At 44.3% G+C, this 27,365-nt stretch overlaps 3 protein-coding genes across 4 annotated transcripts; 1 reads left to right on the forward strand and 2 right to left on the reverse strand.

Moving 5' to 3' along the window:
* Positions 1-300: 300 nt before the first annotated feature.
* Positions 301-5,796, forward strand: LOC136516193 (PWWP domain-containing protein 1-like). Of its 2 annotated transcripts, none has more exons than XM_066509556.1 (4): positions 301-486; positions 600-1,062; positions 1,164-3,326; positions 3,705-5,796. In XM_066509556.1, exons 2-4 carry the CDS (start codon positions 654-656, stop codon positions 5,225-5,227), a joined length of 4,095 nt encoding a protein of 1,364 aa, XP_066365653.1. In that variant the 5' UTR covers positions 301-486; positions 600-653; the 3' UTR covers positions 5,228-5,796. The 2 variants fall into 2 exon arrangements, with proteins under 2 accessions (XP_066365653.1, XP_066365654.1); XM_066509557.1 differs by having other exon boundaries at positions 1,200-3,326.
* Positions 5,797-6,269: 473 nt separating this feature from the next.
* Positions 6,270-9,606, reverse strand: LOC136517725 (nuclear transcription factor Y subunit B). Its single transcript, XM_066511369.1, has 8 exons — positions 9,434-9,606; positions 9,079-9,328; positions 8,804-8,933; positions 8,027-8,032; positions 7,371-7,463; positions 7,247-7,297; positions 6,778-6,846; positions 6,270-6,696 (listed from the first exon to the last, which is right to left on the reverse strand). The coding sequence occupies exons 2-7, from the start codon at positions 9,312-9,314 to the stop codon at positions 6,820-6,822; spliced, it is 543 nt and encodes a 180-aa protein (XP_066367466.1). The 5' UTR covers positions 9,315-9,328; positions 9,434-9,606; the 3' UTR covers positions 6,270-6,696; positions 6,778-6,819.
* A 4,471-nt stretch (positions 9,607-14,077) lies between these two features.
* On the reverse strand, positions 14,078-26,543 carry LOC136516234 (E3 ubiquitin-protein ligase UPL4-like). Its single transcript, XM_066509593.1, has 17 exons — positions 25,746-26,543; positions 25,552-25,662; positions 25,357-25,473; positions 25,113-25,271; positions 24,875-25,033; positions 23,874-24,029; positions 23,665-23,786; positions 22,391-23,495; positions 21,437-21,503; positions 20,155-21,350; positions 19,829-20,059; positions 19,625-19,729; positions 18,943-19,023; positions 18,794-18,862; positions 18,572-18,700; positions 18,403-18,486; positions 14,078-14,482 (listed from the first exon to the last, which is right to left on the reverse strand). The coding sequence occupies exons 1-17, from the start codon at positions 26,412-26,414 to the stop codon at positions 14,417-14,419; spliced, it is 4,626 nt and encodes a 1,541-aa protein (XP_066365690.1). The 5' UTR covers positions 26,415-26,543; the 3' UTR covers positions 14,078-14,416.
* Positions 26,544-27,365: the final 822 nt, after the last annotated feature.

Below are 27,365 nucleotides of genomic sequence, written 5' to 3' on the forward strand. Positions count from 1 at the left end.
TTATACCACATAAAGAATAAATCAACTTCTAATTATAGCGATAAAGTACTTGTCTAGATACCTTCCGATTTATTATGCGACGAAGAAAATACTCCGTATATATGGTTTTGGCATCACATGCACAATGAAGCATTATGGAAAACGATGGTGACGATTTATGAGCATCAAAACAATATCTACGATCGTGTTTAAATATACATGTATTCATCTCAATCTACATATATCGAAATAAATTAAAATATAATTAAACTAAATTTCATTACACTTTACTCCTACCCGCTTCCGAGCTCGTACCAGGGAGCGCCGATACACGACACGGAAACCGAGTACCGGTACACTCTTCCCCTTCCTGACCACCTCCCAGTTCGGCCCCGGCTCCGCATCTCTCTCTCTCGCCCTGCCGTGTGCCGTCTCCGGAGCTGCTCTCACCTCCCCACGCGCGCGCCCTCCCCGTCTCCGTCCCCCACCCGCTCGGCGCTCGCTCAGGTAATTTCCGTGCTCCCCCGCGCTGATCCGCTCCTAGGGTTTGGGCGCCTCGCTGGATCGAGGAGAATTCCGAGGTCCCCCCTCGCTGACTCCCTACCCCCCCGCTGTTCCAGTCCTTCCAGATTCCCTCGTCCGGGGAGCGGCGCTAGCGCTGAGGCCTCGCACCGATGAGCTCGGGGGCCGTCGCGGCCTCGGATCCTGGGGGTGGCGAGACGAAGCTGGTGGCGGGCGCTGACGTCACGATGTCGGAAGCTGAGAGCGAGGTGCCTGCTTTCGCCGCCGATGTGAAAGTGGAAGGGAAGGCTCCGTTGGCGATGGATGTGGCTCATGAAGGGGGAGATGTGGCGGTGACCGACCCGCTCTACGCGACCGAGTCGGCTGGTATGGTTGGTGCCGAAGGGCCCGGAGATGAGCCCGTGGAGGGCGTGGAGGCGGTGAACGGAGAGGACGGTGGCGAGGAGGGGACGCTAGAAGCGGGAGCTGGTGGTCTGCTGACTGAGACGGAGAGGAAGCCGGTTCTGGTGGTAGATGTGGCTGCTGCTGCTGATTCTGCGACTCCTGAACATGCTGAAGCCGGTAAGGAGACCGCTCAGAGCCCTGTGCTTGTAGGTGTGCTGCCTACTGATGGCACCGTTTTAACTAAACATCTTGAATTGTATTCACCTATTCCATTTCAGAATCCAATGAACTTGAAGAAAATCTTGTAAATGCAGAGCCTGGGAGAAAGAATAATGAAAGCGATAATGGTGTAGCACATTCTGATACGGAAATACAGAACAATGTGCCTGGTGACATAGAGGGAAGCTCCAAGGAACATGAAGGTGATGGAGCACCTGCAGTTGACCAGCCGGATAACGCATCTGAAATGCTCCCACAGACAAGTGAGCAGCTTACTGACAGCGGAAATGGCCCGGACAGCAACTTAGAGGCTGCTAGTCTGGGGAATGTTCATCAGGGTGCTAGATACTGCTTGCCTCTTCTTGATAAAGGTGGGTTTCAAGTTACTGATCTTGTCTGGGGTAAAGTGAAAAGTCATCCTTGGTGGCCTGGTGAAATTTTTGATCCATCGGATGCATCTGAATTGGCGCTGAAGCATCAGAAAAAGGGCAGCCACTTGGTAGCTTATTTTGGTGACAATACTTTTGCATGGTGCGATGAATCCCAGTTGAAGCCTTTTGTAACAAATTATTCACAAATGGAGAAACAGAGCACTTCAGATGCCTTTGTTGGGTCAGTTAATAATGCACTTGAAGAACTCTCAAGGCGGATACTGTCAGGTATGAGCTGCTCTTGTTTGCCAGAAGAGCTTGCTGATAATGGCATGTCCTACACGGTTGATAATGCTGGGCTCAAGGATGGAGTTACTTGCTCTGCAGTTAATCGGCCCGAGATCTTAAACTGTTTCAGTCCACAAAACCTTCTTCATTATATTAAGGAGTTAGCTCTATTTCCTGGCCAAGGAGGTGATCTGTTGGAGTTAGTGATAGCGTGTTCTCAACTTACTTCTTTCTATCGATCTAAGGGATGTCCTGAACTTGCATCATTTCAAACTGGCGATGCGTGGGTTGAGGATGGTGATGGTCTGGATGGTACAGACACTTTATCCACCCAGAATGTAATGGTCGAGGAGCCTGTGATTAATGAAGTGCGTCCTACTCAAGAGAAGCCCAAAAGGGGCAGGGGGAGACCTCGGAAACAAAAACCTGGTGATGGCCAGGTGGTGATGGAGAAAAGAAGCACATCTAATCAGATCAATGATACTAGCTACAATGAGAAACAAGTGGGTATGGACTTTGATGACTATGACAACTTACAGAACAAGAAGAAAAGAAACTTCGACTCATTTGAAGATTCAGAGAAGTCATCAGCTCCAACTGGTGGTAGTTCCTTCAAGATCGGTGAGTGTATTCGGCGAGCCGCAAGCCAGCTGACAGGATCTTCATCCATTATGAAGGCTCAGAATGAACCAACAGCCTATAAGAATGCTGCTGAAGGAGAGAATGGGGAATTTGATATCTCTAGTGATGATGCTGGTGATGAACTTACTGTGGAGAAACGAGCGAAAAGGAGACGTCTGCACAGAAATCACACTGCAGATCCCAAGGAATTACTATCACAGTTATGCATGGTTGCAACAGAGCCAATGAATGGATATAGTTTCTCACCAATGATAATCAGTTACTTCAATGATTACAGAAACTATATTGTTTCTACAACTACTGAAGCTAACATTGTTGATAAAGGTACATCTAGGAGAGGGAGGAAGAGAAAAGAAGTTTTACCTTCTCCTGAGGTAGAGACAACGGACCATATGCAGGACTCGTACTGGTCCGGATTGAGCTTGCATAATCATCCAATTGATGACCTCAGAAAAGAGAGTCCCAATACAAGGCCAAGACGTAGGCGGAGATCCTCAAGACATGCATATGTACCTTTGTCGGAACTTGGGGATCCGGTTCCTAAAAAACAGATACAAGTGATGGAAAGATCCATCATCCATGTTGATGAGAAGATGGTTGATGAGTTGAAGCCCACTGCACTTGTTTTGAGCTTTGGCAGATCAGCTGCTATTCCTTCAGAACTGGATCTTGTTAAGATGTTCAGTCGCTATGGACCACTGAAAGAAAGGGAGACAGAAGTACACAAGGAAACAAAAACTGTTAAAGTTGTCTTTAAAAAGCGTGCCGATGCTGAAAGGGCTTTTAGTGTTGCTGGCAAGTATGGCACTTTTGGACCTTTGCTTCGAAGTTATCGTCTTGTCAATATGCCATTTTCTCTAGAGACACTATCAGCAAATAATCCTGTGAAAAACCCTGAAGATCGTGACATGGAGATTCCAGGTAAACATTCTTTCAATTTACATGTCTATATTCTGTTTCAAAATATGGGGCATTATATTAGTTGTTTATTTGTTAGGATTTAAAAAGTCAAACCTCATAATTCTTTTACCAATATTACTCAAATTATATGCATGCTTAGGACATAAAAGTTGTATCAACGGATTCACATTCCACATATAGTTCAACACAAGTTGGTTTTGCAGCAATTGATGGTATATTATAAGAGTAGTTGATAGTCAAAGTATACTTCTAATTGCTTTTTTTTAAATCCTAATATGCCTTAGAAAAAGAAATGGAGGCAGTATTTAACAAAGTTACTCTGCAGCTTCCATAAAATTAAATGCTTAATTCTGCCATGTGATCATGCCTTTTCTCTAGGTTTGACTAAGTCCGAAGTTCCTAAGGATTCCATGGAAGTTGACCTGATGCAGAAAACAGATAAAGTAGAAGTTGCAGGAGAGCTGTCGTCTGAAGAAGTTGAGACTGTGAGGCAAACTTCTCAAGTGGAAGCTGCAGACAGTGCATTTGTCAGTCAAGTTGACAGGCTTGAGAAAGCTGGAAAGATTGACGCCGAGCTAATTGGCCATGTTAATCAAATTGGGAAAGGTACGCAAGCTGCATCTGTACCTGAAGCGTCGTCTCAGCAAGTTGGCGATGTTGAGCAAGCTTACATTCAAAAGGAAGTTTCAATCAGTGATCTACCCACAGAGACAGAAACCTTACATTCTGATGCTATAATAAAAGAGTTGCCTCAGAATGCTCCAGATAATATGCAAACGGATGTTGTAGTCGAAGCTCCAAAACAGAGTCACATTTCAGGAGATAATGCCGTATTTGAAGCAGACACTGAAGCACCAAGTACTGCACAAGATCATACTGTGGATGATACTGGGAATGAAGTTCTAGAAGAGCATATGGTATCTCCTGAGTTATTACAAAGTCAAACCTCTGGTGAGAAACTAGTGGGACAGACAGTAACTGAACAAAAAGTGGGACCTGAAGATCCAAAGTCACAATCTGAAAAATTTGCTGCTGAACCTTTCGTACAAGGTGCAGTTGAGCAAGTAGAAGTTGAAGTGGAATCCAAAACTACTGTTGAAGTATCAGGCGAACAAGGCTATAGTATTGAGCAGACTGTTCAAGTGGAAGCTGTAATTGAAGCATCAGGTGGACAACTTGAGGTGGGAAGACAAATTTCTGAAGATGAATCTATGGCTGATGCAACTACTGAGCACTCTACGGTCATGGTTGATGAAACTGTGGAGGCAGAAGTAGTACCAGTCCAGGAGAATATAGAGAATGCTGCTGCTGCTGCTGTAGGAGTAGTTGAGGAGACTGCTGAAGGTGAAACTAAGGAGGAAGCGCCAGACGAGAAGGGGAAAATAGAACATAAAGAATATGCTGACAAATTAGCTAAGGAGACCAGGGCAGGTGAAGTTACACTTGAGGCACCAGATGAGAAAACAGAAAATAAAGCAGATGCTGACACACTAGCTGGGGAGACCAAAGAAGTTGAAATTACAGTAGGGGCACCAGATGAGAAAATAGCAAATAAAGATATTGGGGAGACAACCGAAGGTCAAACTACAGCTGGAGCACCAGTTGAAGAAGCTATAACAGCTGACGAAATGGTAGAGGATGTTAAGGTGCTAGATGATAAATCTACAGCAGCTGAGAAACCTGTAGAGAATGCCACAGTTGTGACACATGAGAATTCAACTACAGTTGAGAAGACTCTGCAGGATGCCATTGTACCAGCAGATACAAATACCACCAACTCTGAAAAAACTGCTGTGGGTGCCACAGCTAAAGCACTAGATGAGGATGCTCCAGCGGTGGTGAAGACTATAGAGGATACCACGGTTGAGGCACCAGATGTACAAGCAGGTGCAAGTGAGTAAACCAGCTTAGCAAACCTTGCGCTCCTGTCAGTGTCTGTTGATATCAACGTAGTCTGCTCAACTGATTCTCTCGTCTAGATGATGCAGTCTGTATAGAAAAACGGAAATCACTTTAGCATCATAAGGCTATTAGGTATTAGTAACCAGGGCGTCTACATCTCTGTCCCTTTTTTCCTATATAAACTTCATCTAGTTGTATTGGACGCGCACGTGTTGGTTTGTCATAAACACAATTTCCTCCTGTCAGTTCAGTGCTCAGGCGATCAGTAACTGAGTGAAGGCCTTAAATATACGGAGTATCAGATAGGGGGAAGGCATGTTCATTCCTACATTTGACGGTTAGGCTTGGGAGTCTTTGGGCTATGTACTGGGGTCAGATGATTTTTGTACCATTTGTCATTTTTAACGTGTTCTGGAATCCTTTATAATATCACGTAGAATATTTTAGACAATTCTGTCTGCTCACTGATCATCGAAGTTTGGTGACTATTTAGCAGTATTTTTGGGGTGTATGCATGTTTCATTCGATCATGCTTGGAAGCAATGGAATTTATTACTCTTTTGAATAATTTTGTCCCAAAGAGACTAGGCCTTCGTGCTCTGGTAGTGACGGTAAATGCTACTCTCTATGTTTTCTTGCTCGCTGGTCTCTTGCTACTGCATATTGTGCTCTGGCGGTGAATGTAATGGAACTGTGATGCTACTATGTGCTACAGTAATATACTATATGTTTTCTTGCTCGCTGGCTGCTGCATATTTGAAATGCACATTCGAAAGTACATGGCCGGTAGTTAGTCATGGTCGATCTGGGCCCTAGTCTATGCTGCCGAGTCTCTATACGACTATACCTGTATGGCTATATAATATGACTCAGAACAATAGTCATCTTCACACTATTGGCGGTGTCGAGTGGACGGATGAAGCCCGCCTTCACACGACTGGCGGTGTCGAGTGGGGTGGCTCACAAAGGATTTTGTTTTTCGGCTTTGGAAGTACGTTCCTTCAGGATTTCAAATGGTGGTACGGTAAAATGGAATGATGGGACCACGAAAATACGGCAATACGCGTAATTATTACGGCCTACAGTAAATATGTTTGTGCACGCCCACAATCTTTTTTTTTCCCTATTACACGAGCATCCAAAGTTGGTTACAAGGGCATCCAAAGTTGGTTACGACTAAAGCATCTCTTCTCAAAGTTCAATACACAAGTCTTGACACAAATTACACAATATTTATGCCTCCCAATAGAAATACATGTAACCAAATGACAGCTGAAAGACCAATCATTAAGTTATTCTTAATAATATACATACAACAACGGCGCTAGCTCACAACCGAAACTACTTTCAGGGAAGCGATTTACACCTAGCAAGCTGCCTCGTCAGTTCTTGCAGATAAAAACGGACCTATCGGGGGTGATTGGTTACTCTTTAATGGTCGCCGCAGGTGTCTTAGTAAATAACCCACCTGTGTCGTAAATGTAGCAACACATGAGATACTCTGTATCATGGCAACATATAGCAATTGGATGAAAGCATGAGCTTGTACCTCGGGGAAGAGCAGCTGTAGCAGAAAAGGTCCAGATCTTCATTAGTTTGAGATATCCCCGTTATGGTACTGGAGAAGGGAAAGAGGGGGACTGTCAGCAATCATATGCCAACCGCAGCATGACCCAAAAAAAAACATTGATAGATGAACAAAAAAACCATAACATATGTAGATATCATTATGTGTGGAACAAATACTGAAAATTGTTAGTGGGGGGCACCTCAAGAGTCATTACAGATAAGCAGATGGAGCAATTTGTTGTGGGGGCACCTTGTTAGTCATTACTCATTACAGCTAGGCAAATGGAACATGTGAACTGATTTGCACATCTGCGATAAAATTAAGGGTGCTAATCTGCCAATCCAACATGTTCAAGTTTTCAACCCAGTAAATAAACAATTCTAGCACAGACCCAAGCTATACATTGTCAAGAAAACAGCAACTGTCAAGAAAATTTAATGTCAATCACCTGAGGTTGCATATAACCCATTCCTTGGTTGTATGCTCCTTGTTGGCCCATCTAAAAAGAGCAGAAACAGTTAGCTTCGCAGTGTGATCAAAAGAATGAAAACAAAAAGGCCAAGAAAACTAACCCCTTGTGCAGCTGAGCTACTTCCTCCCACATGACCAAGGGCATCCTTTTTAATTGAGCCATCGCCGGGTTTTGCAGTTAACTTACTATCACCCTGTTGGTTGTCAAAGAATCAAGAGCAGAGTAATGTTCATTATATTATATCTCAGATTCTATAAGCTTGGTAGCTAAATCAAGGATAATAAGAAAAGCTACTCCTATACCCTCTAGAAAGGAAAAAAAATCAGATCCCTGTACCAAGCATTGTACAGGAGTGGAAACTCGCTAAACAGTCAGTGAAACCAAATTCATATCTGTATCAGAATCAGGTGGAGGTCAAATCTATTAGGCAACCATACAGTAGTTTGTTTCACTCAATTTTTATTGACCTGCCAGTAAGGAATCAATACATAAACTAGCCGAACTAGATTCGTTTACAAAAAGATATCTTCAGTACTCCATGACATTCAGAACCAATTCAACTGTGCACATGTGCTTCGAGTCAGGGTGAAAACAGGATCAGCTAGCTAAAATTACCAAGGCCAATTCTAACAACAAAATTCCACGGTATAAAACATTTACAGACCAGTGTCTTAAAATATGAAAAACAATAGAGTAATTCACCATCAGACAAAATTATCTTATGAAATACAACTCAAAGTGCTTAATACCACATACCTCCATCTGCAATCCGTGATGCCATCCACCAGACAGAAGACCAAAAGAGAAACCTCATTAGACACATGATTCAACCAATAAAATAGGGCATATAAAAAAAATAAACTACATAAACTTTGGACCCTAAGCAAGATCGTATATGACCTAGAGTGGAATAGTTTCGGGTATCTTTAGCGTAAAAGTATGTTTTTCAAGTAACTAAAAGCTTGCACTACAGGATGTTCTAATTATACTATTACAAGACCTCTTATGAATTCCATTTGCATTACATCTAAACTTTTCATCGTAGAACAGACACAGAGGGTTGTGAGTAGATATACTATCTTCCCCCAGTACGAGTGTTAACTCAGCCCCATGTAAGAACAGTAAAGAGAGGTTTCGATCCCTGTTCAGTGTTCAATGGATAAAAGTGCTTTCGAATTGGCTCACCTTATAAACCTAAGACAAAACTACTTGGGGGAAAGCAGGTCTTTCTGAATATGTTTACTAGCAGTATTTACTACATAGGAACAGGGGATCTCTTTATATCCTCAACTAACGTTTACTAGCAGTATTTACTACATAGGAACATGGGGTCTCTTTATAAAGCAGTACAAATATGTACCAGAAGCATCGGGAGGGAAGTGGGTAGCTCATTTATCACTTATCATGCTCATGCCCAATAAGATTATTTAAGTTTCAATCAGAGGTACAGTCGAGGTGACAGATTGGTGATTGCACAACATGACCCCCAAATCCGATTAACCCAAAGTACCCAACACCTTCATAAGTACGCACCTCTCTGTACTTCTGCAGGTACACCTTGAGGGGTTCAATGTAGTCCTCAAACCCCAACGTGGCCATGGCCCACAGCAGGTCGTCGCCGTTGATGGTCTTCCGCTTCTCCCTCTGGCACTTGTCACTCGCTCTGCAAAGAGCAGACCCAAAACGTGGACGTGGACAAGTCAACACAAAACCGCCACCCAAGCTAAAGCCCGAAACGCCACTCCAAATTCGCAACAAGCCAAGCAAACAGAGGATGAGTCAGAGTCAGCCGCGGCTGAGGCACTTACTCGCTAGTGATGAAGGAGATGAACTCGGAGACGCACTCCTGCACGGTCTCCTTGGCGTCCTTGGCGATCTTCCCGTTAGCCGGGATGGCCTTCTTCATGATGCGACTGATGTTGGCGATGGGCAGGAACCTGTCCTGCTCCCTGACGCTGCCACCACCCCCACCTCCGCCGCCCCTGGGGCTCCCGCTCTCGTGGCTCCCGCCGCCGCCCCCGGGGCTCGCCGGAGCGTCCGCCATGAGCTCCTGTTGCACTGCAGGACCACCACCGAAACCGAAACCCTAGATCCATCAGCTCCATCTCAGCGCGCCGGACCCTAGGCCCTCGCGGAGGGGTTTGGAGAGGGGAGGAGGCGTACCTTATATAAGCGAGGGCGCGAGCGACGTGGAGGGAGGGGAGAGCGAGGTGGTGAGCGCGCGCGCAGGGGAGGGCGGAGGGGGGAAGCGACCGAGCAGAGAGAGCTGCGGTGAGGGAGGCGAGTGGGAGATCGGACGCTGGAGAAGAGAAGTCGGCCCGGGAGGGTGCGATGCGAGGGTGGAGGTATCCGGGCCGTTCGTGGACTATTTATAGCACGCCGTGGGTGCTGCCGCGTGGGTGCGAGAGGGAGAACCCGGTGCACCCTGGACCCGGCGCAGGGTAGTTGGTGTTCAGCAGGGGGGTAGTTGGTGTTCAGCAGGGGGAGAGAGAGAGAGAGTCTTCTGAGTTTTTGCCTTTTTGGCATGTGTTTTCGGTGGTTTGTCCTGTTCGCCAATAGGACCGGAGGAAGCTTTCGCAAGACTATTCCCCTGCTCTTTAATTTCCGATGCGCTGAGGCTAAAAAATGCCAAAAAAAAAAGAGAAGAAGAAGAAGAAAACCTCAAACTATATTTTTTTTTAAAGAAAGCTATTATTAAACCTCAAAAGCAGGCAAGGAGCCAGCGGTGGGGGTAGGGGGCTCCAGCCCCCTACCGCTCGCGAGCAAGCGAAGCCCCGTAGAGCCGCCGTCTGAAATTTCAGTTGTAGATGTACAGGTAGGAGGAGCTGAGATTTGATGAACCTCTTTTTTTGCTAATTACCGTTGTTTAGCCCCTCCTAAATTTTTTCTCAGCTTCGTCCCTGCTCAAAAGCAATCATTCGAGATGATAAAAAGCCTCAAAGAGCAACTTACGACTTCTGCCTAACATGAGACACACAACCAACAAAAGAGTTGAAACCTAACACAATCTTTGTGATATCAATTCGTAAGCTAGACCGCCACCCATGTGTCTGGGAGAAAAAAATCCTTAGCCATCCGCAACAACTGTTATGGTACCGCTACAACTATATCCTATAAATTTGGCTTGTGTGACAAAAATATCTTCTTATTTTTCTAAATGGATTGAAGACATTTATCAATCAAAATAGATGATATTGAGGACAAGGCAAGAACTGAAATTTGTTATTCTGAATCTGATTTGTGTTTCTTTAGTTATGTAAGGTAAATTATGTATATATATGTTCTTCTTTAAGATGACACGAACAATCCTTGTAAGAGTGTACCAGGATGATAGTGACATTGGTCATCACTCATGAGGTTTGCATTTGAGAGACAAGGCAAACTTATGAGCAAGTATGTCTTCAACGGATGTGAGCAATCGTGTCCGGAGGTAGTGTGATGTGTAGTTTGTTGTCACACTAGAGACCTAACATAGCATGCCAATCGTTCTTTATGAACGACCTGAATCTCTCTCATCAACCTTATCTCCCAGAGCGTGAAAATTTTTCCCCACACCACCTCACTCCCTTACGTCTTTTTTTTGTCCCAACTCTCTCCCACGCCACCGCCCTATTCCACTCCCTTGGTGTGGCTGCCTCAGCGTGACAAAGCCCTTCAGCCTAGCGTTCGCCCCCTTCCTTTCTCTTGGCGAGGCCCATTCAATGCATCTCATTCCCTCTCAACGAGGCACTCGTCCCCACAGCGGCTCCCCTCCCCGTGTCGTTTTCGATGCTCCTCGCTCTCCTCTCATGCCCCCATAACTCAGTAGGTTAGAAAGATGGTGGATATGACCAAATGATGAGTGGGTCTCATATGCCAGTGTCCGCACCTCCCATAGCTTAGTCGATTGGAACGATGGTGGATATGTCCGGATGATGAGCAAGTCCCAACTACCATTGTCTATTAGAACAGATTTGGAAGCCTGATTTAAGGTATCACGGTAGAATAGATAAAAAACAGACTAAAAAGTAAGAAGAGCCCTTAAATAAAAAAATAGAGGCCTTGATTTAATGGCTCCTAGTACGAGTTGGGTTGCCAAATTGTTTGTTGTTACATAGAATGGACATTTGCCTTGATACGTTTAGCAATACTAACACATGTCTTATGCGTTATGAACAAATTCGAGCACCGAATTCGTTGTCACGTCAGAGAGTGAAACGCCTGTGGCATTTCAATGGATACATTTAGCAATACTAACACTTGCTTTATGACTTGTTGGCCCCGTTCGTTAGGAGGAATTTTAGAGGAATCTGGATGAATCTGGAGGAATTTATGAGAGAAAAACACGGTTCCGAATGAAAAAAGCGGATCAAGCCAGGTTTAAGGACATGCGAACGGGGCCGTTAGCAAATTGAACCTTCGTGACGATGTTTGTCGGTACATACAGTACTTTTTATGGGATATAGCCGGCTGGCTGGCTGGTGCTGGCCAGCTCACTCACGCGGCAACTGTTCACATGAACAGTATCTTTCAGCTAGAACAATATTTTTCTCTTACAACAAATCAGCCGGAATAATATTTTAGCTTTTTTTTTCAGGCCAGCCGATCAGCCTCATAATCATTACTTGTAAGCGTGTGGACGTTTCCGCATTACCTGTTTTTCCTAAGTTCGTCTTATACTCTTATAGCTACCTTTATCACAACTTAAATAAAAAAGATTACTCACTTAGCATGATATAGTATTTCTTTACCTCCCCCACATCCAAGTCCGAATTTACGGAGAACACCGTATCACAAATTCATGCCTAATACATGTAAAAACATCGAACAGTGAACCACACAATAGATGTACACAGTTTGACAGTTGTTCACTTTTCCTATTTGCTAGTGACGCGTCGCTAGCTCTTCCATTAATCACAAGGTACGACGACAACAGCCTATGAGCTCCACAGCTTTCCTAGACATTTTCTTACTCATTTCTTGCGAAGCTTTTAGACAACCAATGAACGGGTTTACTTACCCGAAAGATCAAGTCATAAAGCTGAAAAGGGCTATAAAAAATCACACCAAGCAATGATTTCTGATAAGATATCAATCAAGGACGCTTTTGAAGGCAAGGAGTTGCGACATCTGCAAACAAGCGTATTATCCTCGGACAGAATACTGTTAAACTATAGCTTCTTTTGTTCCTGAAATCAGACTGTATTGCTAACTCCTTTTGTTTGAAAAAGCTCGGACAGAATACTGTTAAACTATAGCTTCTTTTGTTCCTGAAATCAGACTGTATTGCTAACTCCTTTTGTTTGAAAAAGTGATTGTGGCCAGAGCCATTTATCTGTACGAAAAGGCTTCTGGGCGAAGCAACAGCGTATATTAAGGCCGTGTTTAGTTCCTCCCAAAACGCTAAATTTTTTAAGATTCCCTGTCACATTGAATCTTTGGACGCATGCATGAAGCATTAAATATAAATAAAAAATAAAACTAATTACACAGTTTAGACGAAATCCACGAGACGAATCTTTTAAGCCTAATTAGACTATGATTGGACACTAATTACCAAATAACAACGAAAACGCTACAGTGTCGTTTTGCTAAATTTTTCGGCAACCTAACTGGCCCTAAACTATTGTACAAAATACTCGTGGCTTCTGTCTCGTTCGACTGGCCGGCTCAGCTCGGCTTAGACTCGACTCGGCTCATTTTAATGTTTTCACGAGTTAAGCTGAAAATCTAGCTTGCTATTTTAACAAGCTAGCTCGCGAGCTACCCATGAGCGGAAACGAGCCGAGGCCTATCAGCACACGACCACGAATCCAGAAGATGATAATGCTGACCTAGAAGTGTACACCTATTCTACTGATATGTAATCTTTATTTTCAGCTGTTTGATATGAATTTTAATTTTATAATTGTTGTGGTACTTAAACGTTGATTTTATGGATTATTTTTCAGGAAGAAGATGATGATGCTGACATTGAATCTGTTGACTTTTCTAAGTTTATGGTGACAAGCAACTAGTTAGTATGTTGAACTGCAAAATCATAGATGGACAAGGTATGTTGTATGGTTGATACTTTTGATAAACCTAATATGTATTAATCATGTATGGTTGCATAATGATAAATATCATCTTCTAAAATTAATATAGTATAAATATTATAAACATATGTGTTCTATTTTTTTATATCCCATGAACTAAAGGAGTCCGCTCGAAGTCAATAACGAACAAGCCCCGAGCTGTCGTTCTGACTCGTAATATTAATAAGCCGAGTTGGGGCTCGTTAGTCTAACGAATCGGCTCGAGCTGGACCGATATCCAGCGCTAGATACACTCGACCAGCGTATAGCCGTATGATTGCCAACGGTTACAGTGCCGGCACGGACGCAGGACTTGGCTGCATCTGGAAGCGACCCGACTCACCCTTTCTCTGGTGACTTCGGGTGCCACCTCTCGCATCCACAAGAAACTTTTGAGAACCAAAGATAGCAACAGGGACAGAGCACGTGCCAGCAAAACATGTCCGATATTTATGATCGAGGAGCCTGTTCATTTAGCTGTGGCTCGTCGTAAAGGATCGTAAATTTTCAATCGAAACAATATTTTTCTCTCACACAAACCAGCTAATCATACTTCTTTACGAACCAGCAACGATACAAACCAGCTAACCGAACAGGCCGTGTCATGCCACTATAGGAACCGAAGCAGAAGGCACAGTCCAATTTCCATGGCATAAATTCCTCACGCTCGGATCAGATAATGTTCATATGAAATCCACCAATAATTCACATATATTTTGCCACAAGTCACACAACGACGCTTCAGAAGGCAAACACCGAAGAACAATGGAGTTTTCATAGAAAGATAGCATTGGCACTTTCTACCAGGCAGCCAGGCAGGCACGCATATGTACAAGAAGTTTGGACAAAAGAGTAGCGAACTGCGAACTGCGAACTAGGCACACTAGTGGTCTGCTTGACCACACCTAAAACCTAGTACTAGTATGTACAAAGAAGGGTAGCGTTTTTTTTCTCTCCTAAAATCAGTTCCACCAGATCGTGCCGTCAGCTAGCAGTGAACCGCCCACATTTACACCGTGCTTTCCTTTCCTACGAGATACTTACAAAGTGAAACTCCTATTGCATGTGGCATATCATTATCGCTTATCGGTTAAGATAGGTGGAAGGACCCCTGGCCCTCTGTAATTGCATAGAGAAGTTTCTCCCTCATCTTTTCCTGCAGGAAAATAAGGAAACTTTCATGGATCAAAAATTGTTTCAAAAAAAGAAGGATCAAAACAAACAAAGCATAGCTAAAAAATCAAATGCACCAAAAATTGCTGTGAGAAATTCAGCGCTCACAACACATTTTTTTTACTATCAATTATACCAAAAAAGTAAAGAACCTTGACTTGCTTAATGTTTTAGCTTTTTTGGTAGTTATGTTGGCTACTTAATAACTCCGCCTATGGTGGGATGCCTTTGGTGTCCCAGCATAGCAGGTCCCAAGCCCTGATAAAGGAGGAGGGTTGTGTTAGGCGTGGCGAGCCAATGTAAAAACTTAGCCACTTAAATGGAGATGAAACCCGAAAGAAAATCGTTGGGGCGTAACCCTCTTAGCGACGCGCCATATCGGAACCCGGGTATGGTGTTAAATAGGCAAGGGCCGGGTCGTCACCCCCGTGATGCGCCGTGTCGTGATCTGGGCATGGTGAAGTAGTCCCGGGCCCGGCACCAACCAAGAGGAGGCGGGGCTCTCTCCAATCATTCCGAAGAGCCGAGATCTCGTAAAGGAAAAATTAGCTAGCTCAGCAGGTTTGGACCCGGGTGAATCAGTTCAGTGAAGGAAGGGAGCCTAAAAGGATCGGGTCGTCGCTTCCTTAGTGGCGCGCTACATCGGCGCCCGGGTGTAGTGAAAAATGAGCAAGGGTCTTCGTATCAGAGTCGACGGGTGCGAAGGGTAAGGAAGCTAGTCGAACCGATTAGGATCCGTTTAGGTAGTTGAAATGTAGGGTCACTTACAGGTAAGTTAAGAGAATTAGTTGATACCGCAACTAAGAGGCGTGTAAATATATTATGCGTTCAAGAGACTAAATGGAAGGGTCAGAAGGCGAAGGAGGTGGACAATACAGGTTTCAAGCTTTGGTACACAGGGACAGTCGCGAATAGAAATGGAGTAAGAGTTTTGATTGATAAGAGCCTCAAGAATGGTGTGGTGGGAGTGAGAAGGCAAGGAGATAGGATTATCTTAGTCAAGCTTGTCGTTGGTGATATGGTCTTGAACGTAATTAGTGCGTATGCCCCCCAAGTAGGCCTCGACGAGAGTGCTAAGAGACAGTTTTGGGAAGACTTAGATGGCCTGGTTAGAGCTATACCTAGTAGTGAGAAGCTTTTTATAGGAGGAGATCTTAATGGGCATGTAGATACTACAAGCGCAGGTTTCAAGGCAGTTCATGGAGGTTTTGGGTATGGTAGTAGGAATCAGGAAGGAGAGGAAGTTCTGGACTTCACGGTAGCTTTTGACCTGATGATAGCCAACACTTTCTTTAGAAAGAGAGAATCTCATCTAGTGACCTTCAGTAGCGGACAACACTGTAGCCAGATTGACTTTGTCCTCGCAAGAAGAAAGGACAAACAAGCATGCTTGGATTGCAAGGTGATACCAGGAGAGTGTGTTGTTTCTCAACATAAGCTTTTGGTGGCAGATTTTCGTTTTCAGGTGCGTGCCCGTAGGGATAAACAAGCTAAGATTAAAAGAACAAAGTGGTGGAAACTGAAAGGGGAGACGGCAGAGGTATTTAGGGAAAGGGTTATCAAAGAGGGCTCCTGGAAGGAAGAAGACGACATAAACAATATGTGGGACAAGATGGCAACCAACATTCGGAAGGTAGCCTCAGAGGTGTGTGGAGTAACCAAAGGAAGGGGACGCGAGGCTAAAGATACTTGGTGGTGGAATGAGGAAGTCCAAAGGGCTATTAAGGAGAAGAAAGAATGCTATAGACGCTTGTACCATGACAGGAGTGTGGACAACATAGAGAAGTATAAGGTGGCAAAGAAGACTGCAAAGCGAGCTGTAAGTGTGGCAAAGGGTAGAGCGTACGAGGATCTTTACCAACATTTGAGTACGAAGGAAGGAGAGAAGGACATTTATAGGATGGCTAGGGTTCGTGAGAGAAAGACACGGGACTTCAACCAAGCTAAGTGCATTAAGGATGAAAGGGAGCATCTCTTGGTAAAGGAGGATGAGATCCGACATCGATGGCAAGAGTATTTTGATAAATTGTTCAATGGTGAGAATATGGACACAACCTTTCAGTTGGATGACTCTTTTGATGACACCAATAGGCGCTTTGTGCGGAGAATCCAAGAATCTGAGGTCAGAGAGGCGTTGAAAAGGATGAAAGGAGGTAAGGCGATGGGACCGGATGGTATCCCAATCGAGGTGTGGAGATGTCTCGGGGACATAGCTGTAGTATGGTTAACCAAGCTGTTCAACCATATTTTTCGATCGAACAAGATGCCTGATGAGTGGAGAAGTATATTGGTACCGATCTACAAGAATAAAGGGGATATTCAAAGTTGTACAAATTACCGAGGAATTAAGTTGATGAGCCATACTATGAAGCTATGGGAGAGAGTTATCGAGCATCGCTTGAGAGCAATAACGCGGGTCTCTATGAACCAATTTGGTTTCATGCCCGGAAGGTCAACCATGGAAGCAATTTTCTTAATAAGACAAGTTATGGAGCGGTATAGGGAGAAGAAGGATCTACACATAGTTTTTAATGACTTGGAGAAGGCTTATGATAAAATACCAAAAAATGTTATGTGGTGGGCTTTGGACAAACATAAAGTCCCAACGAAGTACGTCGGGCTCATTAAGGACATGTACAACAATGTTGTGACTAGAGTTCGAACAAGTGATGGAGACACGGATGACTTCCCGATTAGGATAGAACTACATCAAGGGTCAGCTTTGAGCCCTTATTTGTTTGCTTTAGTGATGGATGAGGTCACAAGGGACATACAAGGGGACATCCCTTGGTATATGCTTTTCGCGGACGATGTAGTGCTAGTTGATGAAAGCCGGACAGGAGTGAATAAAAAACTGGAGTTATGGCGGGAGACTTTGGAGTCCAAAGGTTTTAGACTTAGTAGAACTAAAACTGAGTATATGAGATGTGACTTCGGCACTACTACTCGGAAGGAGGAAGATGTTAGTTTGGAAGGTCAAGTAGTGCCTAGGAAGGATACCTTTTGATATTTATGATCAATGCTACAGAGAGACGGGGATATTGATGAAGATGTTAGCCATAGAATCAAAGCAGGGTGGATGAAGTGGCGGCAAGCGTCTGGTGTCCTATGTGACAAAAGGGTACCACAGAAGCTAAAAGGCAAGTTTTATAGGAAGGCGATTAGACCTGCTATGCTGTATGGTGCAGAATGTTGGCCTACGAAAAGCCGACATATTCAACAGCTAAGTGTCGCGGAAATGCGTATGTTGCGTTGGATTTGCGGTCATACAAGAAGGGATCGAGTTCGGAACGATGATATACGTGAGAGATTAGGGGTAGCGCCAATTGAAGAAAAGCTTGTCCAACACCGGTTGAGATGGTTTGGACATGTGCAACGGAGACCTCCAGATGCACCGGTGCGTAATAGAATCCTAAGTCAGGATAGTAACGTGAAGAGAGGCAGAGTAAGACCGAAGTTGACTTGGGTAGAGGCAATAAAAGGAGACTTGAAAGGATGGAATATACCCAAAGACTTAGCCTTAGATAGGAGTGCTTGGAAGACAGCTATTCACGTGCCTGAACCTTGATTGCTTCTGTTGGGTTTCAACTCTAGCCTACCCAACTTGTTTGGGACTTAAAGGCTTTATTGTTGTTGTTGTTGTTGTTGTTGGCTACTTAATGTTTTATATGTTATGTTGGCTGCGGGGACCTTGACCTTGAGGAGACAACCTCAGAACATGGACGCTTAATTTCAATCTATTTTGCTTGATTTGTTAGAATTTCAATCTCCCAAATGATATAAGTTCAATCCCAATCTATTTCACTTGATCTGTTATAAGTTCAATCTCTCAAATGAATAAGAGTACTGAAAATAATTAACCTAGTAAACTTCACTAAATTAGGATATGCAGAAAGGTCAAACCTTTGAAGAGTACGGAGGTAACTTAAGATAGTTGGCACAAGTCATCACGCTAGGCAGGTCATCGTCAGCGTCATTGCTGTTATGCTGTTTATTATTACATCACACTGTTAGCAAAAGATGGATCAAGTGAATTGAAACAGAAAGGAGAGCTTTATAAAAAAAAACAGACCTTTCGGACAACTGTGAACTTTGGATTTAGTGCAGCCAAGCCGCCTGGTGGAAGCCGAGGTGAACCCGTTATAAATTGCAAGAAAGCTCTGCGTTCAAGGGATCCAAACTCTTGTATGATTTCCAGCAACTGCAATACATTTTGGATTCAAATAACAGACCTCCATTAATGGTTCACAACATATGTTGCCAATTCAAAATATCTTGGCTAGAGAAAACTTACATTAATGACAGGAGGGCTGCTGGAAGTGTAACCATGATCAAATTTGATGTGATCCACAAGTTTCGCAAACTGTTCAAACCAAGAAATCAGCAACCAGAATAAAATAATAACAAAACATGAAAAGATGCCAACAGAAGATAGATGCATACATCCCATGTATCTTGTTCACCACAGAGTAATCTCTCTAGTTCATCCTCTGAGAAAACCTGGAGTTTTTTTAGTGGAAATACCTGCAGTAGACAGTGTCAGCATGTCAAAGCAATATTCTAGGTGAAAAAATTACCATCGAAGTGTTATTAGGTTCCATGTAAGGTTTCCTAACTACAACCAGAAGCACAAGGAGCAGTACTAACCCCTAAATAAACCTGGACCCAGCAAACAAGAATTAAGACCAATGCAGTAGTCATCACCATTTTGGGATGCCAGCTATTGTTTTATATGTAGTCTAAAACTCACAGTACAGAATATGCCAGATAAGATGCTTGTACGCGGTAAAAAGGTGGAAGGGTGAGCAAATAGACAGAGCACAAAATCAGGACAAGAAATAATTAAGTTCACTCATACTACTAGGTTAATATATATTGCTTATGAAACACACAGGATCACATAGTTGGTAACCAAATGGAAGGTTTTCAAATCACATGATTGGTAATATCTGAACTTCCAAAGTGTGCCAAAAAGTAACAACATTGACACATGGCATTTTTTATGCTCCAGAATCAGCGCATTTCCAGAATAGAGCCAAACTAGACAATCATAGTGTAAGTGAAAACCACCACCAGTTACAAGCATCAATAGAGAACTGCAGAATTGTAGAGCTAGAGCAAATACCTCATTAAATCCCGACTTAAAAGCCTCCATCTGTCTTGCAATTCCACTTTTAACCGTTGCGTCAACAACATGATGAACATATTCTTCCAAATTCTCAGCATTCAACTGAAAAATAGAAGTAGCAATCAATTTGGTGTGTGTGTGTGTGTGTGGGTGGGTGGGTGGGGGGGGGGGGGGGGGGGGGGTAGTATTTAGTCTACTTACACTGTCAGAGCGACTTCCCGATGAGAGCACATATTCTGGATACCCTGGGAGAGCAAACTCAATAGCAAGATCCTCAATTCTACAACCTCGATAAGTCAAATCTGATATAATCTGGCAGTCCCTTGTCAAATTTGACTCTGCATATTTTCTCCGACAAGCAAGCGCTTGAAACTCCACAAGGGATATGGCCAGTTCAGAATCAAATGACTGGATATCATATATATTAAGCTCCTATAACAAAGAAAAAAGATTGCTTACATTTAGATAGACACGCAAAGTAAGAATAGCAACAGTCATTCATATTGAAGATGCAGAGCCAAAGATACCTGTCCAAGGATAAGCTTGTAGAATGCTTTAGAAAATGGAATGTCTAGAATTCTGTTGTCTTTAATTGCTTTTGCAACAACCAGACCAAGTAAGTGGAATCGCTCGCTCACTTCTTGAAAGGAAGCAGAATCTGCAGAGGCAGACCAAGGTCTAGGGAAAAGCCCACTAGGGGCAACCACGAATCCAGAAACATGAGCATCATTGGTACCAGATTCACAAGGAAGCTCCCCTCTCCACATGCCTAGACCAGACTTCTGAAATTCATGACTTATCAATGTATAGAATTCCATTGTAGGACCCAAACCAGTGCCCACTTCCTCTTTATATTCTACTTCTAGTAGAGCATTGCTCTTAGCATGCGACTTCATCATTTTTGCAGCTGAAACCAGTATATCATCGCGATCAACTTTGAACTTTTTCCGTGAGTGGGAAGACGCCCTTTCTGCAACACGGTTAACACTTGCATCCATCATATGGCCATGATGATTTTTCAGAGAACCAAATGCTGTCAGCTGGAAATACTTCCATCTCGCCTCAAATGAAAATAAGAAAGGGCATGCAGACATCAGTTCAGTGCACCATAAAGGCAGGCAGCAAGACCTTGAAACTAATGGATCATGCATCTGTTGCTCCAATTTATCTGTCAATCTGGCACTGACAAACTCTTGCTGAGGAATCGAGAAAACTTCAGCTTTCAGATCATCGAGGTTAGTTATCCTTCCATGGGCAAAAGAACGGTTTCTCTCATCAGACACGAGGTGAAAATAATACCTGTTTAATCCCTCTAAAATGTGTAACATAAACAATATGTCATACGAAGGACCTGATCTGTCGAGTTTGCACGGAAGTTTACCAAGCAACATACTAGAAAAGAATGGGAGCATCTGCCATGTAAACCCAGTTATGTTCTCATTTATTGATGACATTGCAGTAGAGGAATGTCTAGGAGAATCATTTGCTTCTGGGTTGATAGCTGTTCTATTTGCTTCTGGGTTAGCAGCTCTGAAAGTTATGTCATGAACACTGCGCCAAAACTGCATGTCCAGAATTATGTCAGACCCTGCATTGATCTGATCCTGCAGGATTGACTGATACAGAGTAACAGACCGGTCAAGCTCTTTCCCATTTAAGCTAAATACCAATTTCTGTTGTACGGTATTATCGCTCAAGATTGTTGTGTTTCTTTCTGCTTGACCTGCAGTTGCACATTTATAAGAGTTTTCAGGTTGCTGAGATGAAAAGATGGACTGCAAACAGATACTTTAGGCTACACATGCTCACCAGAAGATGAAGTTCCTTGCTTTGGACTTGTTTCAACAGGTGGATTCTGATTTTCACAAGTCAGGCCCTGAAAAAAAGTCAATTTAATTTAAAGACAACTAAAATTGCTATCAAAATACTTTGAAGGACATGCTTTGTAAGAAATATACATTGCGAACAATTTCTCTTGATATGCATTTCTAAGCAGTTATAAATTCCCAATTAGCTGTGAACTCGTTCCATGGAACAACGAACATACTACAAAACCATTTCCAGCACAAGGAACCTTTTATTCTCTCTGTTTAATTTCAAAATTAAAACCTATAGAAGAGCTGACTGCAGACAATGAACTTATCCATTCCATTTAACTACCAGCATACAAACCACCTGCGGAACAAAGGTTCCTTCTATCCTCTCTGTTTAATTAGCATATAGAAGATATGGGAAATGCAGTGGAGTTCAAGAATATATAACATCCTTTGAGATTGGAAATAGAAACCTAAGAAAGAATGTAAATTCATGAAAATGACCATAGAGTTCCAAGAATATATAGAAGAGCAGTTCCAGAAACACACACTGGTTGCTTGGGAGATATGGAAGCATCGAAAGCCATGTGTGTTTGAGGGTGTAAGCCCAAATTTGCAGGTGGTTCTACCGGAGGTGAGTACTGAGAGCAGGATCTGATGCTGTGCAGGAGCTTCTTCTCTCCAGGAGTTGCTCCTTCGGTTGCTCCCGCAGATTAGGTTTGAGTTTGTTGGTCGCGGTCATTTGTATTTTTTTAGGACAAGTCTGCAACCGGTGTGTGTTTCTGGGAGTAGGTTCTATGCCCTCTACCTTGTTGTTTTTTCCTCCTAACTTAATGAAGACACACAGCTCTCCCGCATCGTTGGAGAAAAAGAAAATAATCATATCATAATTAAGAAATACCAATTAGTCACACTTCATAAAGTATTAATAGCATGGGCAGAATAACACCTCTGATGGTGAATCAGCCTTCTGACTAGGTGTGGAATCTCGTTCCTGGGAGTCATCATCAGCATATTTGCTTTCCAAAGCAGTGCCACTAGGTGGTGATTCAGCCTTCTGACTATTGACATCTATACTAACTTTGGGCCATAAAAATTCTTCAATGGTATGCAAGGATGACGATATTTCCACATTCACAGCACTATCATAGCTTGACAAGTTAGTTTCATCTTCGTCTTTCTTGAATCTTACTCGGATACATGGAGTAATTGTTGAGTGCCTCGTAGGGATATCAGAAATACTGCTCCTTGGCTTGAAGTTGTGGCTCATTATAACTGGAAAGTTGTCAAGAGAAGTAAGAGCATTCTGCAGCTTCCTTACTAAAAGTGTCAAGAGCATGTCACCCCAACCTTGGCCCATTCTTGAGAAAGACATTCGAGCAAATGACTGAAATCTTTTCACCACAGCCAAAAAATGGTCAGAACTGCAATTCATATTGTTCTCCACCTGGAGGTACTTGCCATTTGAGAGGTAATTTGATAAAGATTTGACCAATCCACTCTCAAGGAATTCAAAGGTTGTCATTGTTTCTCCCCCATGAAGCTCCATCATCACCTCGCTTAAAATGGTAGATAAGTATTCTTCATTCTGAAGATTGCATTGTTCTGATGACTTGTCTGTGGTCTCATTCAAAACTGCACAGCAAGTTTTGAGTTTCTGCAAAATCTCAGTTAACCCCATCTCAGAACTCACTACATCCTTAGTAAAGTAGGTTGTTTTCACATGCCTGGCAAAAGTAAAAAGACTGTCCTTCCCAATCCTACAAGTCCTTTTTTCGGCAGCTTCAGATCTACGGGCATCAAATGCATAGCAGAAACATGTAGTCTTATTTCTTATGACAGGTTGAGTCTCTGGTTGTTGCATGTCATCAGGCAGATGAGTGGATTTTGAGCAATCCTCTTGATTAAGAAGCGCCTCAACTGCATTGACAACACCTTCCTTGATAAAGAAGCCAAGGTATGCATCAGGAAGCTTTTGCATGAGAATCTCGATTATCTTTAGTGATGAGGTCAGCACATGATGATCCTTTCTAGACAATAAACCAGCCAAGAAGCTGCCACGGGTAATAACAAAAACATATGTCCATTCAGAATAAACAGTTTTGGAATTATTTAAATGAAAGATTTATCTTGCCAATGACTGCATTCAAGAAATGTAATAACGCAATTTACCTAAAAAAAAAGAAATGTAATAATGCAATCCTTTCACAGGTTATTTTATACCTCGGTATGTTTGTTTCCTTGAGCAACTCTTGAAGTATTTCTGGTTTACTGAAGTAACAAATATTGTTAACGATTGAAGCACATCCATAGCAAATGTATGAATTGGCACCAGAGTTCACCGCCTGCACAACTTGTACAGTAAGCTCACTTCCATATTTCATAACACAAACATTGTTATGAACTGTTAGTTTGTAGTGCTATTAAGATACCTTGATCAAGACAGGAAGAATATCCCTGGAGAATTGACACAAGAACCTTGGTTCGTCTGTAATAATTTTTTCTTTCGCTAGTATGATCTGGGTGTCTTCAACGTCCCTTGCTGCTGAAGGAATCAACTGGTTTGCTAGTTTCAGAGCTTCATTGACCTAATAATTACAACATTAGATTATCAAAATCTTTGTATAACATATCAGAGTCCGCACTTTAAGAATGATAATTGCACAGAAAGGGTAATCCAAGGATACAGTAGGTGAAAAAGCCAAACCACCTGTAGTTACTTATTTACAATAACATGATGCCACAATCAGCTCAATAAGTAAAGATACTATTCCATCAGTTGAGTAGGGAGAGGCAGAATTTCAAAGTTTCAGGGCCCAAAACTGCCAGCAGGGATGTTCCAACAAAACAGCAAGTTTCTAGGATTTCTATATACTCGTTTCTTCTTTTCTATTATTTTTGTTTCAAATTTATAATAAAAAAATGCTGTGCAATGGAAACGATCTTGTATACCTGCAATGTACCTACTATCAAGCGGAAAACCAGAGTACTAGGAAAAAAGTGCCCATTTTCAAATAAATTGCTAACGGACTAAAAAAGAGTAGATTAATAAGAGAAGCAATGCATTTGGTGAAATTGTAAGAAGTTGTAAATGTAGTTTGCGCTCTAAAAATATGGCATGCCAAATACACAGTGTTGGCATGCACTCTGGCATAACCACTAGGGAAAATCTCTGACATTATCTTCATTTCACCAAACTTCATCAGTTCATATAAGTATACTAGTAAATCAATATCACATGCAAAAGAAAAACTATTGAATGCACATGAGTCAAGGGAAGAGCACACGCGTAATCTTTTGCTTTGCTTATAAAAAGAAAAGTATACATCATGATAGCTATAAAAAAAATTATTGTTAGCAGCGAGCAACAGAACACATCCGCTATGCACATCTTGTGCTACTTGGCTAGAAGTAAAGATGAGAAAAGGCCAACCTGATTGTTTTGTTTTTCCAGAGGCAAGTATGGCATGCCATGGGAGATGTCTGAAGTGATCAAAATCCCCTTTATTGTGCTACTAACACCCAGCTCAAATAGAGACTTCACTGCCACAAGTGAAGTACAGGCTAGCTTAGCAAGAAGCCCAATCAGATTCTGCAACCACGAGACACAATAGTCAGCTGCCTCAACACATATCGAGCACACGCAACAAATTGTTGTAGAGAAAACATACACTGCATGTCGATGGACTAAGGGCCGTGAGTCCACCAGTGTGGATCAAAGGTAGGACCTTCTCTATAACACCCTGGTGACAGAGCTGGTCCACAAGATCAACTGAAGTGCTAAAGGAGTCCACGATGCTTATCAAGCAAGCTGCAACCTTCTCCACTATCTGGAAATTGACATCACTTAGAAACAAAAGCAGAGCACTCTTTACAAGCCAAAATGATCTCAGTTATATGGGGGAACAACAGTACCATTTTGTCCTCAGATTGCAGAAGATTACAGAGAGTTGGGACCGAATCCAGAACAAACTGGGAGCAATCTGCCGGGACCTTCTTGCAGGCATTTGCGACAGCTGACACTGCGACCCTCTGAACCATGGAAGTGGGCATCAAATTAGCAAATGTACTCAATTCTCAGTTTCAGAGGTGATTCTTTAAGATTCTAACCTTAATGCTTGCAGCGAAGAAGTCAATGTATGCCAGCACAGCGTTGATCATGCCCGCCTGCAAGCACTGGGTAGGCTGCCGCCGTGATATCTTCTCAAAAGCTTGCAAGCACTGCATACGCAACAGAATGGTCGGATAAAACGCATCAGGGTAAATGTGATCATCCGATCAGGCCGTGAGAGCTTTTGGGTTACCTGCTCAGCTACATCGAGGTACTCGATGGCTAGCAGCCGGGAGCAGAGCACGGGGAGGAGGCCGTGGCGGACAACGGCGTCCCCGGCGCGCGGCATGGCGTCGCAGAGGTACGTGATGGCGCGCACGGACAGCAGAATCACGTCCGGGGTAGCCCCCGTGCCATCGCCGCCGCCGCCGGCCCGCCGCACCAGCGCCCGCGCGGCTGCCTCCGTGGGGAAATACCCGCCGGCGTCCTCCGCGCAGAACGACAGCGCCTCGCAGAGCTCCATGAGCGCCGCCACCACCGCGTCCTGGCTCGCGCCCTCGTCTGCCACCGCGTCCACCATCCGCTGGAACCTCCCGCCCCCGCTGCCGCGAGGCCTCGGGCTCCCGTCCCCATCCGACTCGCACGACGACCCCCCATCTCCATCCCCATCCCCATCGCCATCGCCATCACCGTCCCCGTCATCCGCGTCGACATCAGCATCGCCGGGGTGGCCGGACGACGAGGTGTCCATATCCGAGCCGCCCTGCTCAGCCTGGCGCGCGCCGGGCGGAGGAGCAGCGGCAGCCGCGGCCGCGGCGGCGGAAGTCGAGGGTTCCGCCGTGCACGGGCGCTTATCGGCGGGGGGCTCGGGCTCGCTGTAGCCGTCGGGATCGGAGTCGGGCCGCTTCCGGCAGCGATCCATCGGCGCGCTCCCGCTCGCCGTCGCAGCCCCAGAGCCCTCGCCGATGACGGAGGCCAGCGCGCTCCCTTCTCGCCTGACCGCTTTTTGGCACGGCACGGGGCACCGGTCGATCGGGTCCCCAATTGGGGGCGCGTGGATATATACAGGAGGCGTGGAGAGTTTTCTAAACATCTTTCTAATCTTATTTTTAAAAAGATGAAAAAAAACCAACTCCAATAATTTATAATATTTACTCCTCATCTTTTAGAACTTAGAAAATCCCCCCCCCCCCCCTCCGTAGAAAATTCCTCCCCCTTCCGCGTAACTTTACACGGACGAAGCCACGCGCGGAGGGCGGCGGCGTCACAGGGGCGGGGGCCGAGCCAGTGCGGGACGTCGACGCGCTGGTGGCGTAGAGGAAGGCGGTGGCAACGTAGCCGTGGCCCGCGAGGCCCAGCGCCGGGAGCAGGCGGCGGAGGCCGTGGACGCAGGTGCCGCAGTGCGGGGACCAGTGCCGGCGGTCAAATGCGTCGTAGGTGGCCTGCACGAGGTCGCCGTACTTGAGGAGCTCGTCGCGGAGGCCGGCGTTGAGCGGGTCGAGAAGCGCTGACCAGTCGCGGCGCCGGGGGAAGGCTTCGGCACCGGCACAACCATCGGTGATGATCGGATGCGACTCAGACTTAGCAGCGTCGCCGCCGGTGAGGTGGAGAAGAGCGGCGAAGGCGGGAATCATGAGCAATTGGCCTGCGGCAGCAGCAGCGCACTCCCACTGCGTCCCCGCGCGGGCGCATCATGGGTGTTCAACGACAAGCTTGGAAGAGCTGGGCGGCGTGCCTGCTCTCTCTGTCTCAGCAGCAGCAGCTGGAGGAGCACTCGTACTCTGTTTGGTGTTGTGTGTGCAACTAGCGAAGAAGTACAGGTGCGACGACGACGCGCGGCGATGAGGAGGTTCGCGTGGAAAAAAAAGAAAAC

The sequence above is a fragment of the Miscanthus floridulus genome, chromosome 17 (assembly GCF_019320115.1).
Source record: "Miscanthus floridulus cultivar M001 chromosome 17, ASM1932011v1, whole genome shotgun sequence".
Taxonomy (NCBI): Eukaryota; Viridiplantae; Streptophyta; class Magnoliopsida; order Poales; family Poaceae; genus Miscanthus; species Miscanthus floridulus.